Here is a 14181-nt window from a genome sequence, read left to right on the forward strand (position 1 = left end):
ACAGACAGGACGCTACAGCAATAATGCAGGCCAGGAATGAAGGTGTCAAGGTAGGAGGAGTTGGCTGTGGTGATCTAGATATATTGAGTGAAGAATTAAGAGAAAGAAAAATAACAGTCAATGATGACATCCAGTTTTTTACCCGAGTTCCTGGAAAAATGGAATTGCCATTGTATCTTGGAGAAATACAAGTTGTAGGGGGAAGGTCATGATCTTGTTTTTTGACATGTTAAGTTTTCCAAACCTATTAGACATCTAAGTGGAAGTGTTAAGTTCGGTGTTCGCGTCTGGAGCATGAAGAGAGACGGTTCAAGCAAGAGGAAAAACTTGGGAGTCATGAGTGAATAGGTAGCACTTGAAGTCATGAGCCTAGATGAGAGTTTGGGTGAGACGGAGTAAATATAGTCAGAGAGAAGAGGTCCAAGAACTGGGCACCCAAATTGAGCTTCTCCATCGCCCAGTTCCCCCAGAAATGCCATCCGTCTAGGAGTGTGCCCTGTCCTGCTGCAGACCCAGGCCTAGGTCTTCCTCTGGCCCACCTCCCGGTTCCATGCAGTCGCTGCCACCTCTGGCCTCTGCAAATGGCTTTTCTCTCTCAGCCCAGAATTATTTGAGATGAAGGAAAAAAGAGAGCGGCCAAAGACTGAATAAATGAATGGTCACAGGACTTTGCAGGGAACAGCCCTGTCCACAAAGCCCTTATTTAGCCAGAGTTTTGGGGCAACTGTCAACTCTGAGATTTAACTCGGCTTCCCGTACCCAGCACAACCCTGACAGTTGCTGAACAGCATCTGGTCTACTAGAGTTTCTGAGAAACACTCCAGAGTTCCCCAGCCAAGCAGTTGACTGCATAGAACAGCACTCCCACCCCTCGATCCTGTGTTTCAGAACAGAACTTCATCCAATAGGAAGGCCAGTCTCAGTAGCCATTACCCCATCATCCACTTGCCCTATGACTCCTCAGATGACTCTAACCCAGCAGTAGCCACTGACTCCCTTTTTCTAGTAGGCTCTTTTTGGTGATCACAGTGGACATCTGTTCATCTGTTGTCTTTGTCTGAAACCACTACCTCTCACCCTTAGGTTTCTTCCTCTGCCTCCCTGATTGCATCAGAGATGAACACATGACCTAAGCCCGCCAAACAGGGTTCTTTCCTGGGACCCAAAGCCAGCAGGAGAAACTCAGTTTTCTGTAGTGTTAAGCTGCCTTTCAGAAAGGACAGACCCGAGGTTCAGTCCCTGGTCTCATGGAAAACAATGGAGAGTGTGACCTCCAGAGAGATGTCAGGGTGAACCTCATAGGGCCCAAGTTCCTGGGGCCAGGTCACCTCTGTCTGCAGCTGGAACACAAATCGAATCAGTTATTTCCCTTAGTGTTGATGTTGTTCTGAGCTGAGCTGTCATTTACAACTCCAAGAGTTTCCAAAAATGTTATGGGTGTTCACCTGCCCACTGCCACACTGTCCTCCCCAATGTCCTCTCTCATCCACCCAAAACCCATAGGAGCAGCTGGGGTACTGAAGAGGCAGGAGGCGAGTCCTCCGATGATTACCTTTTTGAAGGTTTCATCTTCTTTTTAACATTCTATAATGTACTCCTCCAGGAGTTTGGCCTCTCTTATTCCCAGTAGCTTCAACTATTCCAGATTTCCCAGATATTCTCAGATTTCCCCATAATATATATATATATATTTTTGCAGACGCGCAGGCTCAGCGGCCATGGCTCACGGGCCCAGCCGCTCCGCGCCACGTGGCATCTTCCCAGACCGGGGCACAAACCCGCGTCCCCTGCATCGGCAGGCGGACTCTCAACCACTGCGCCACCAGGGAAGCCCTCCCCATAATATTTTAAGTTTAACGTTGTACTTTGAAATTCCAGGGACTTGGGCTTCCCTGGTGGCGCAGTGGTTAAGAATCCGCCTGCCGATGCAGGGGACACGGGTTCGATCCCTGGTCCGGGAAGATACCACATGCCACAGAGCAACTAAACCTGTACACCACAACTACTGAGCCTGCACTCTAGAGCCCGCAAGCCACAACTACTGAGCCCACGTGCCACAACTACTGAAGCTCACGCGCCTAGAGCCTGTGCTCCGCAACAAGAGAAGCCACTGCAATGAGAAGCCCATGCACCGCAACAAAGAGTAGCCCCCGCTCACCACAACTAGAGAAGACCTGCCTGCAGCAACGAAGATCCAATGCAGCCAAAAATAAATAAGTAGATAAATTAATTTTTAAAAAGACTATAGAGTTTTCCAATTAAAAAAAAAGAAATTCCAGTTATGTGGATTTTCTGTTAGCAGAAAACTAGGTTCCTATCTGGAGGACCATAACTCACAGTAGCTAAGGAGAGAAAATGCAAAAAAGGAGTAGCTCAAAGGCAAGCCATTATTAATTGAAAGCCATTCATCACCCAACTACTAACATGGGTACTTTACTACTCCCACCAGTTTACTGTGTGCAGAGCTCTGTGCTAAATTCTCTCCCACATAACCTTCATAGCAGCCCCATGAGGGATATCCTGTTGTCCTCCCCACTTAAGACAAGTTAAGAAATCTGAAAATAGCCGTTCTGCTACTAAGTAGAGAATTAACTCAAGGTTGCCCCATTCCTGAGCCCAGTTCTTAATCACAGCCCTGTCCTGCCTGCCACTTCCTGACTCTTCAGCCTTGGGAAGAAGGTACAGGGAAAGTGGAGGAGCAGGCAATCCCCTCCTGCCCTCCCCATTATCCCAGTTCTAACATCAAGTAGGCCTTTGTGGTATTAGATCTGATTGACAGGGTAGAATTTTACAAGTGGAAATGGCCAAGAATGACATCTCCAACGGAAAGGACAGCAGCATGGGCAAAGACAGAGGTAGGAGAATACAACCACTGGATTAACACTGGTCCCCTTGGAGTGGATCTAAGGATCTGTGTAGGGCAGTAGAGAGAAACTCACCAGGAAAGGTGCAGTGTGTGGAAGGGATCGGACATTGGAGTGTGGGGTGGCCTCTCTGACCAAATCTCGGGGGAGTGGAGTGGGGCCTGTAATTTGGAAAAATAGTAACTTAAGGTAATTTTATGTTGACAAACGTTAAACGTGTTTTCTACCACCATCACCACAATCGGCACCACATGCTGTGCTAAGCCCCCGTCTGCAAACCGCACGGTATAGGGTTCAGAATCCAGGGGAAGTGAAGCTCTCGGAGGGCTACCTGCACCCAGGCCAAGGGCTGACAATCACAACCGAAAGAAAACCTGGCTCAGAAAGTTCAACAGACTCTGCTCCAGTCAGTCAGGCACCTTCAAGTGCCCTCAGCAAAATAGTATGAGCCGGCAGAGGAGTGGATTGAAGGGTAGACTTAAGTCAGGCCTCAATTCAGGGCCGCTGGACAGGGGTCAGGCAGGACCTGGAGACCAGGGGATCACCAGGACAAGGGCAAAGGGAGGTTCGGGGACAGGGCGACGGCCGGAGGCTGAAGGAGGTCGGGTGTGGGGCGATACACGCCGATGGATTTTCGCGAGCTGCTCCGGGGAGGCGCACCCACCGAGGGTGCTGAGTCACGCTGACCACGAAAGGGCAAGAAATCGCGGTTCGCCGGAGATACGGGGATCTCTTGGCACTGGGCCCACTCTCCGGAGGTGCGGCGCGCATGCGTCTACGCGCAGGGAAAGCGGGATCAGCTCAGGTAGTGAGGAGGTACGCACGCGTCTGCGTGTGGGCTCGCACGTCCGGGGGGTGCAAGTGTGCGCATGTCCCCGCGCCGGGACGGGATAGGGGGGCAGACCGCGGAAGTCGCAGACGCCTCTACCCGCACGTCTGAGATGGACGTGTGCGCACAAGTGCGCATACTCCGGGTTGGGGCGGACTGCGCGTGCGCAGACTAGGAGACCCGAGGACGGGGAAGCCAGCGCCCCCAGGAGGGTCGGAGCTCGTACTGCGTGCTTCGTGCTGTTCGCCTATTCGGCCGAGTATTATCGCTTCGGGATGTCGCCACAGACTTTTCCCTTTGAATCCACTGTTAGGTTTTTAAAAAGAATTTCCCCACCGCACATGGGCATGAGTTTCCAGCAGAAGAGAAAACTCTGTACTTAGTTGAGCTACAGAGCCCTACCCGCAGCTCCTAGCGTCAGTCCCTCCTTGCAGCTCTAGTACAAACACTGATCATGGTGTATTCTTTCAGCCCGACGTGAGAACCGGTTTATTTTAAGGCTAGTTCTATTTTTCGCCCTGTATTAGAATTTGCCTCTGGCCTTAGCAACACCTCGTTTCGTCTGGCTTGTCTTGAGTTGCTTCGAGCTGTTCTGCACCCTGCACATGTGGCCACGAAGGAGACTCGCTCCTTGCTCTACTGAGGCCTTGGTTCAGGTGAGAGAGAAACATACAAACACACATTCCAGCGGAGTGCTAAGTGCTGTAGTGAAAAGCAAAGCTGGGGGGAGGCTGGGTTCTGGCCCAACAGAACTGGAGAGGCCCAGGCAGGTGGGCACTGGGTGGGGGGTGGGGGTGGGAGGCCTCCTTGAGGTAGCAGGGGTGTATGGGACACCCTGGGGCCTGAGAAGGAAAGGCAGCAGCTAGGGAAGGACCAGCTTGACGGCAGTGGAGATGTAAGAACATGGTGGAATTTAAATGTGCTTGCAGATGCACTTGTAGGACTTGCTGCTTAAGTGAATGAGGAGAGTAAAGACGATCAAGAATGTCTTCTAGGATTTCTGCCTGTGCGCTGGGTGGATGAATAGTGGCACCTCTTACCAAGATTGGGAAAGAAGGGGTTGTCTTCCCTCAAAGACTGGGTTTTACGGTCACAGACTGCATCTTCTGTGCAGCCCTGGCTCCCATCCTAGCAAGGGCCTCGCCCCTAGGTGACAATAGTAAATGTTGAAATGAATGACACTCCTGAAGCAATCCTTCCTCCTCACCTAGGTCCACATCCCCAACTCAGTCCCAATATAAGCCACATCCAGTCCGCCTCACAGACAAGCAGAGGCCTGTGCCCAGCCAGCAGACCCCTGTGGAATCATAAGGCCAGCTGTTTGTGTTACTTCCAGGAGCCTGTCCCTGGAGGTTCCTCAGACTCCCATGCACATATGGTTGGCAGCCTGACAGTCATGTTGTCCACATACATGGCTTTTTGGTAATTGAAGAGCCGTCTCCAGATCAGGAAGCAGATCACAAGAGGGGTCACACAGAGCACAGAGGAACGTCCTTTCACAGCACCATGGCTGGAATGCAGTGTTTCAGCTACGCTCCTAGAGCTGGACGCCCCAGCCTCCCAGCATCCCCTGGTGGAAAAAGAGGGGCACCGTCCTCATAAGGACCTCACCTACCTGTGTGTCGTCCTCCATTTCTCGGCTGAGCTAAAGCCTCCAAGGACCTTCTTGGGGCTCCGGTGAACATCTGTTCTGCTTCCATCCCCACCCACCTGGCATGGAGCTGGGGCTACGGGACTCCTGTCTCCACCACTGTTGTGAATCAGAAGTCAGGGAACGGCACCAGGTACTAGTGTTAAATAGGAACACGTTTGAATAAAATGTGTTTTTCTGTCTAGCATTTTAATGTGTCTTCCAGTGTCTTCCTTAGCATACCCATGCAACATGGCTGTTCCTAAGCAGCCTTGTCCTGAGGTGCACTTAGAAGGCTCTAGGACTAAGTCCTCATGCTCAGCTTTTAGGCATCTCAGCAGAAAGAAGCCTGAGTGGTACTTGTACGGGTAGGTTATATATTAATGCTCACTTACTCCATTATCCTAAGTTCATGAAAAAAGTTTCAATCAAATGCTGTCTTGCTGTAAATGAAAATGAGCTGAAATTCCCCTGTAACCCACCCACCTTTTGTGGTTCCCATTTTGCAATCTTTCCTTCTCCATTAGCAGGATGGCATCAGCCAGTGAGACTAGTCCTTCTTGCCCCTGTGAGGCAGGGTCTGTCTGCCACACAGTGGGTCCCTGGCAGAACTGGGGGAGATCATCCCTGCATCTGCTCCTGGAAAGGCTGGCTGGGCAGCTCACAAGCGCCCATGTTTGGTGGAATGTGTGTGTTGGCAGATCACAACCCAAGGAGAGAGTCTACATCCTTCCAGGTGACCTCCTTCACCACGACATTGGCTCTGCCCACACAGAGACCTCTTCCAGCTTTGGCCTTCAGGAAGCTAACAGGAGAGGTGTGGTAGGTTGTCCTGCTTTCTGCCCACCCACCCCAGCTCATCCTAATACCCCCAGTGGTATTACCCTTGCAAGGGCTCAGAATCAGACGACAGGCCGACCTAAACGTACTTGGGTGCAGCTTTCAAAGTAATGAACCAGACAGGGCTGCTGACATGGTATCTGCTGCAGTTCTTTTTCAACAGAGATACAAAAATTATTAAATGTATATTTTAATAAAGCCAATAGTTATTTTACTTATAGGAGCTTTAAAAGTAAGATACAAAATGTAGAGTTCCAGTTTGGAAGCGCTGTAACTAGTCACACGAGCAACGCAGCCACGCCTGGCCACACAAAGGACACACACACACACACGCACACACATGCGCTTTGGCGAGACCCCTCTGCCGAGCGCAGCACCTGGAATTACCAGTATTCAGAGCAAGGCGGTGCTGAGAACACAGCACCTACAAGGAGACCACACAAACAGCTTCGCACAGTCTCATAGCCCATGGAGATGCAATCACAAAATGTCTTCCTTACTTGAGAAAAACAGACTGGAAAGTGACAATTAGCAATGTTGATGTCACCTGCGCTGGAGCATCAAGGACTGACCTCTGTCCAGGATGAGGTCTTTGGGGAGGCACTATTAAAACAAGAGTACTTCAGTATAACAGAACTTGAAACACAGGGTACTGTAGACACATTACTGAAGGAAATAGAAAACTATCTAACAAGTAAAACAGCCACGGACAACTTCAACAGTGATTAGTGCACACACGGTGACAGCTAACACAGACAAGAGCCACGCAGGGTTGGCGCAAAGCACGTGCCTGAAAAGTCTATGTACAAAATAGTTCTCTGTAAACATGGTGAGGTGACTGTTCAGAACCCACGGTGAAAGGATCATGAGTACAGGCAGCAATGGCATCCGCACACAGCACAAAAGACAACACCCGAGGCCTGGAAACAGCCTGGCAACACAGTACTAAAAATTCAGATGGCTGGGCTCAGACACCCTAAGGGTCCTCTATAATTAGTGTGTATACGACATATATATATATATTCTTTTTGGTATTTTTAAATATAAATTTACTTATATCCATAGAAAAATGAGAACATAACTGTGTTATTACAATCTTTGCTGGAAAAGCTTATATGGAGTTAGAAAGAATAAACCATTTATTAGTAGTTAACATATATTAAAATGGTTTAATGATTTAAGAAAATATAAAAAAAATATTAATACTGTCAAACTTTCATACCAGAAAATATTATGGATTTTTCTCAATTAGACTTTTTCAAAGATGAAATATGAAAATTTTAAATAAGTTTTATATAAAGAACTTCTGTAACCTCAATTAATATACAGTGGGGTATGCCTAGTCTATATAGATATATTTATTATTTCTCAATTTAAGCACCATTCAATTCTTCTGGATCCATTCTAGCTGGAAAAATATCCCTAAATCCACAGGATGGTATCTATTTAATAGCACGTTAACTGAAAATGAGGTTTGTTTTTTTTTTTAAAGAAAAAACTTTTAAATTAATTCCTATCAACATCCTAATTGGTTTGTCTTGAGCCAGCTCACAATGTTACTGCAATTTCAAGTGTCTCTCTGCAGCCCCTGACCACACCTCCACGTTTGAGACTGTGTCAAAGCCTCTGGCCACGTGTGGAAGGACCTGAGGGCTGAAGGTGTAGCTTCACCCTGCACGCGGACAGCAACCAGCTGGCTCATCTCCACGCACCATAAGGGCTATGTCTCCGACATGATTTATGATCCTGCTTTTGTAAATCTGGCAGAGGCTGCACCCCCTGGGTGCTGCTGTGGGGTGGCAAGGGGCTGTCCACCTACAGAAAACCCAGGTGATTGCTTCTGATCACAAATATTCTATACTTTGCCCAGTTCGTATAAGCTTAAATAAAGATAGTGTTGAACAAACCTCCAGCCACTCTATTTGTTATCTTAAAATATTCAATGCATTTTAGGCAGGAGATGTTTTAACTAAAAACCTATATGAAAAATAGCTATAAAATACAGTGATTGGTGTGTGGTCAGTCATCACTCAGTGTGTTAAGGAGGGGAAGGGGAGGGTTTCAGAAGAATGGTCAGTTTTGCTCTCAGCCTTCAGGCCTGAGGCCTTCCCAACACACACAGTGGGACTACAAACTTAAGAGAGCTGTGTTTCTCAAAGTGTGGCCTGTGGCCCACCTGCATCAGAATCACCAGAGGTGCTTATTAAACTCGAAGATCCCCCAGCATCTCCCTGAGGAGGGTCAGAAAACTCCATCTTCAGCTGGCCCTCCAGGCGTCTGATGCCTCCGAAGTTTTGAGAAGCCAGGCCTTAAAGGCTTGGAGTTGCCAACCACCCCCATCCCCAAGGATCCCTGCCTGGGACAGGGGTGCACTGGTCCTCTGGGGGGCTGGTGCCAGCTAGTTAGCCCTGGGGTGGGGACACTGGCCCCAACAGCTCTGAGCAGGCAGGCAGGCTGGTCCTGGGTCAGTACTGGGGCAAGTAGGCTGGCCTGCGCTCAGCCTTCCCGGGGAAGGCCTTGAAGCCCTTGGGCGCTGCCTTGTGTGCCGGTGGGGGTGCGGGCTGCGGCGGGGTCTGCACGTAGGTGAAGGAGGCGGCGCTGCAGTCGCTGGTGGCGGCCCACACTGGGGACTGCAGCATCTGCATGGTGTCATTCCACTGGCTGCCAGGGCTGGCAACTGCATAGAGTGGTGCACTTGGGCCAGGCAGGGTGCTGGGCAGCGGGGAAGGGTGTTGCCAGGGGGCTTTGGGTGGCCACGTTTTGGTTTTGTTATCCTGAGAGACAGAAGAGGGTTCTTAGTGGCATTTCTGGCAACTGATCATCTTTTCCCACCTCCCCAGATCTCTGGTCCTTATACCCACTGAGAAAACAGGGTGAGAGCCCAGCCCTCCCCACAGTTCTGGAGCAGCACGTCTAACAGAACTCGCAACATTTCAGACAGAAATGTTCTATGTCTGCGCCATCTAGTACAGTAGCTGCTCACCGCACATGGCCAGTGCAACTGAAGAACTCGATCTTTCTTTATATTTAAGTAATTTCAATTTAAGTAGCTACATGTGGCTAATGGCTGTCATGTTAGACAGCACAGCCCCAGAACTTCCTCTACATGTGGCTCTGAGTCAGCTGAGATGGCTAATCATTTAGACAAAAATCACAGGAAGAAAGTTGTTCACTACAAAGAACCCCTCATTTCTTTGAGGCCCTCTTAAAAGTTAAGCTTTGGAACCTTACTCATGGTCTGTACCCATAAAGCCAGCCCTCTGTGGAGAGAGCAGGGCCCACAATACCTGGTTCACGTCCTCCACTGTGGTAAGAAGAGGCGGTGAGGGCAGCGTGCTGGTCTCCTGCTCTCCACTGCTGTGCTTCCTGAAAGAACCAAGAGCTCAGTGCAGTGGTCACCTGGCTTCCCATCCAGCTTCTCTCTAGAGGACACCCTAGCCACTTGGCTCAGGTGTCTTCAGGCACTGGTTCTAGGTGGGGAGGCCTTGGGGCCACCGCATGCAGGGGACTAAGGTGGGTCACCGTGGAGTGGCGCACTCAGCAGGCCGTCACAGGGCTGGGCTGGGGCAGAGGTGGCAGGCATGAAGACTGGCACTGGCTGTTTCAGCTGCTGAGTCCACCAGCTCCAGCCTTTTGTTAATTTATTCAACACATACAGACTGATTGTTTACCATACACTGGGGATAGGTGACAAAAACAAAACAAAAGGCTGTTAGTTTTACTACTAACATGAAAAAATTTCTGTTATTATGTTGAATGAAAGAGGCAGGCATAGCAGGCAGAGAGCCAAGTAAACCAGTCTATCAGCGCTGCTGCGTGCAGACAGCAGCCTCTGCAGAGGTGGTGCTACAAGTGCCTTTCTAGACGTCCAGTCAGCCTCTCTTTCCTGTGCCTAAAACAGAAGCCTTCAGATCTCTCCAAGGCTCAGTCCTGCTCTTCCTACAGTCCTCCGTGCCTCAGTCCACGGCACCCTCTTTCACACACATGCTCAGGCCAAAAACTTGCGTCTCACCCTTGATTCTTCTCTCTCTCACATACCCCACTGACAATTTCTCACCAGTTGCTCTAACATTTTGTTCAGCTTTCTGCTCATCAGAGGCCTCCCTGACTGCCATTCAGAACACAGAAAATCCACCTTTCCCCTCAGTCCCTGCCCTCATACCCTACTTTATTTTTCTTCATAGCACCTACTCCAAACTGACATATTTGGGATTTTTTTATCGGCCTTCCTTCAATCGAATATCAGTTTCATGACGAAGGGGACTTTGATTTGTTTGCTGCTGTATCACCAGTGCCTGGTACATGATGGGTGCTACTGAATAAATGAAGGTGTCCCTCCCCCACCCAAATTCAAATGCTAAAGCCCTAACTTCCAGTACCTCAGAATGTGACTGTATTTAGAGATAAGCTGTTTAAACAACTAATTAAGTTAAAATGAAGTCATTAGGGTGAGCTCCAACCCAATATGACTAGTGTCCTTATAATAAGAGAAGATTAGGACACAGACACACAGAGAGAAGACCATGTGAGGATACAGGGAAAAGACGGCCACCTGCAAGCAAAGGAGAGAGGCCTCAGAAGAAATCAACCCTGCTGACACCTTGATCTCAAGACTTCTAGCCTCCAGAACTACGAGAAAATAAATTCTTGTCGTTAAGTCCCCAGTCTGTGTTTCTTTGATATGGTTGCCCTAGCAAACAAATACAGTGTTTGTGAGAATTAAGTGAGAAAATGTACATGAATGCTTAACCCAGGGCCTGGCACAAAGAATGCACCCTAGCTTGTATCAGCAATCACTGTCATCACCACCGTAACTACTCTGTGTGACTCAGGTACCCTTCCATCTTTATCTACCTGCTCCCCATTGCTTATCCAATGAAGCCTGACCCTGTGACACGAAGGCCATGCTACGTGGCCTCCCTGTCCCCTCCACAGCATGACTTCTGATGCCCTGGCGACCGTGCATGCTCTCTATTCCTGCCCATGTCCTTTAGAACGCCACCTCTGGGCCTCTGCTTCCTCACACCCACAACAGTCTCTGCATTTCTTTCTAAACAAATTCTTCTCTTATTTCAGGGCCCATTTTAATTTTTGTGACTACTTGTGAAAACTTCAGATCTGAATATACTATGTAACTATTTTTTTCAACTTTGAAATACCATTCAGGGGTCATTTTACCCAGTTCCACCTTTGACAAAGAAATAGAGGGTCAGAGAGGGCCAGGCCCATGTTCGGAGGTGCAAAGCCTGTTGGAGAGCCCAGTTAGAACTTGGTTGTCCTGGTCCTGCTCCTCCCACGGAAAGGGCTGCCTCCGGTAAGGCACAGACCAGCATCAGCAGACCTGGTTCTCCACAATACTCCCTGCCTGTCATACTGGTATTGTGGGCTACCACTTGCATGAGGCTGTTCTACCAGCAAAAACTCAACCCAACTTTAAGTCACCACACAAGCTTCGGCAAGACAGTACTGGAAGAGGCCCTCTGCCTCTTTCACGCACGGGTGACTGGGAGTGATGGGGCTACTGAACTTTGTAAGAGGAATAGCTGTGGTTCACATTTACAGACCCCTCTGTTCTTTGGTTTAAAATTTCTTCATACCTTCTCTGCTTGACAGCAGCAACGAGGTCAGGCCCTGAAAACATGGAGAACAAGCTGTCCCCATTGGCGGAGGACGTCTCGTCACTCGAGCTGGCCGAATCTCCCTGAGCACCCGACCAGCCGCTGTGCAGGCCATCCCTGAAAGCCAAAGAGAGAAGCTGGTTCTGGGCCTCCTGAAGCCAGCCTGGACACTGGCTGGACAGCCCGAGGCCAGCCCTCACCCCCGCCCCGGCCCTAAAACAACAGTCTTTTCCCTGTACTCATCTCACAACCCAAGAGTGGTCTCTTGTCTCTCTCCTTCTTCTAAAAACTCCTCAGAAGCCTGTGGTTTATAGATGAAATTCATTTTAGACCAAACAAAAAGCTGAGATGGTCTTTAGCTGTGCAGTTATTAACCAGGTAGCAGAAAGAGATGTAAAAAAAAATCAGTCCTCAGATGTCTTTATGATGAAAATCCACAGTTCTCTCAATACACTGAACTGAAAACCTTTGGTTTTTGTAGGCTACAAGGATCACATTCCATAAATGATACAGGTTTCATAGCCATGCTCATTTCAGCTAAAGACCGTGTTAAACATGCAATTACTTCACAAACACCACCAAATAAGATCCTTGTCTAGAGCAGAAGAGCCTGTCTCAAAAATCACCAATTTATACCAATGGTGTCTTCACAGGGACACAACATGCCACTTGGCATCCTACAGTCAGTCACAAAACTCTGACCCCCTGAGAATTTGACCATGTGCCACTCTCTCACGTGGGGGCCTAGAAATGAACTGCCTGATAAGGGTGCACAAAGGCCCCATGGGGAACACCCAGGTCCCAAACTCAGCTTCCCTCCCACATCCAGCACTCACCCTTCTGCAAAGAACTCTGGGAAAGGCCAGGTCCGATGGGCATCATCCATGGGTGGCCAATGGCCCCGGGGGTTGCCGGGGCGGCGACCGTGTTGGACTTGCCGCTTCTGTTGCATTGCTTGGCTCACTCCTGCCACATAGCGTGCAAACTCGGGGTCTGAACCCACTGTGTTAAGACAAAGGGATAAACAAGATTTGGGGCCAAACTGGCCTCTTTGTTTTCTTCCCTACCTTCTGAGGATGTCTTGGTGACACACACAGTGAAAAGTGGTGACGGGCTACCAGGCTTGTGGCCCAGAGAGGGCTGCAGGATTTGCCCTGCAGTCTGCTGTGGTGAGATGGGGATTTCAGTACATGGGTCTGAAGATGGGGTATGGTGTGTGCATAGGGACTGTCAGGAAGGGGCATGCCTAGGACTGGGGCAGGCTGAATGTGCACAAAGACAAAACAAAGAGAGAACAAAAAGGTTTGCTTTAGCCATGACTAAATTTTAAAGACAAATGCTAGTTATGTTAAAACTTCCCAGGGACTTCCCTGGCAGTCCAGTGGTTAAGACTTCGCCTTCCAAGGCAGGGGGTGCGGGTTCAACCCCTGGTCAGGGAGTTAAAATCCCACATGCCTTGGGGCCAAAAAAACCAAAACATAAAACAGAAGCAATACTGTAACAAATTCAATAAAGACTTTAAAAATGGTCCACATCCAAAAAAAAACCCAAAACAAAACAAAACAAAAAAACTTTCCAGTGTGTGGTGCTACATACTTAACAACTAAGAAAATCAGATGATGACTTCAGCCAAGAAATAAGCTGAAGGTTATAAAAGCATCAGGGTCAGATGGAGAATATCTGCCCTTCCCCCTTGGGCTCAACTCTGATCCAGTATTTTCCTGGCTATTGAAGGCAGACCTGCTAATTCAGTTTGAAGATAATAAGAGTGGTAACGAATAAGATAAAATTTTAAAATGCATTAAGAGGTAGATGGAAACGTACTGGACAGAACTGAGTAAGGATGTGCAGGGCAGTACAAGTAGGAGGAAAAACAGCATAGGAGAAATTCAGAGAAAGTCAAAAAAAAGATATGGTAGGAAAACATCTATAGGTCACAAACTGAATAGGACTCAGCAGTGTATACTTTTTAGCTTCAAGTTGGGAAAGACACTAGGGCTCAATCCCACTCTTAGCTTTTTCTCTCAGGGAGCTGCCATGTGTGCACTGCACAAAGATGCCCATACCGGGTAGAGCAGGGGCTGTGTGTGCCTGTCCAGAGGGGGCACTCTGTTCTAGCTGCCCCTGCCTGAGAGGGTGCCTTCTGTAATTCATCCATCCAGAATGCCCTTTCTTAATTTGAAAAAAGGGCTACGTAGACCTTATGCCCTTGGAGTGGAAGCTACATTAAGAACTTGAAGATCAGAAAGGCACATCCAGAAGGAAAAGCTAGTAGGATTCCTAGGCTAAAGACATAAAGGCTGTTCAGGCCTCAATAGAGATCAAGGATGATAAAATTCTGCCAAACACCATTTATACTCTGGATTTAATTACCGGACTGTCAAAAAATGTACACACTGT

The 14181-nt window shown here is 48.7% G+C and overlaps 1 protein-coding gene across 6 annotated transcripts in view; it reads right to left on the reverse strand.

The window, feature by feature from the left end:
- Positions 1 to 6297: 6297 nt before the first annotated feature.
- GARRE1 (granule associated Rac and RHOG effector 1) overlaps positions 6298 to 14181 on the reverse strand; it is an 82079-nt gene continuing 74195 nt past the window's right edge. For 4 of the 6 annotated variants that reach the window (XM_060000158.1, XM_060000157.1, XM_060000159.1 and 1 more), the window contains 4 exons: positions 12618 to 12783; positions 11761 to 11898; positions 9451 to 9529; positions 6298 to 8937 (listed from right to left, as the gene is read on the reverse strand). In XM_060000158.1, the coding sequence (XP_059856141.1) occupies positions 8629 to 8937; positions 9451 to 9529; positions 11761 to 11898; positions 12618 to 12783 (692 nt within the window). In that variant the 3' untranslated portion in view covers positions 6298 to 8628. The other 2 variants (XM_069540229.1, XM_069540230.1) reach the window with 2 other exon arrangements.

Source organism: Delphinus delphis, chromosome 20, assembly GCF_949987515.2.
Source record: "Delphinus delphis chromosome 20, mDelDel1.2, whole genome shotgun sequence".
Taxonomy (NCBI): domain Eukaryota; kingdom Metazoa; phylum Chordata; class Mammalia; order Artiodactyla; family Delphinidae; genus Delphinus; species Delphinus delphis.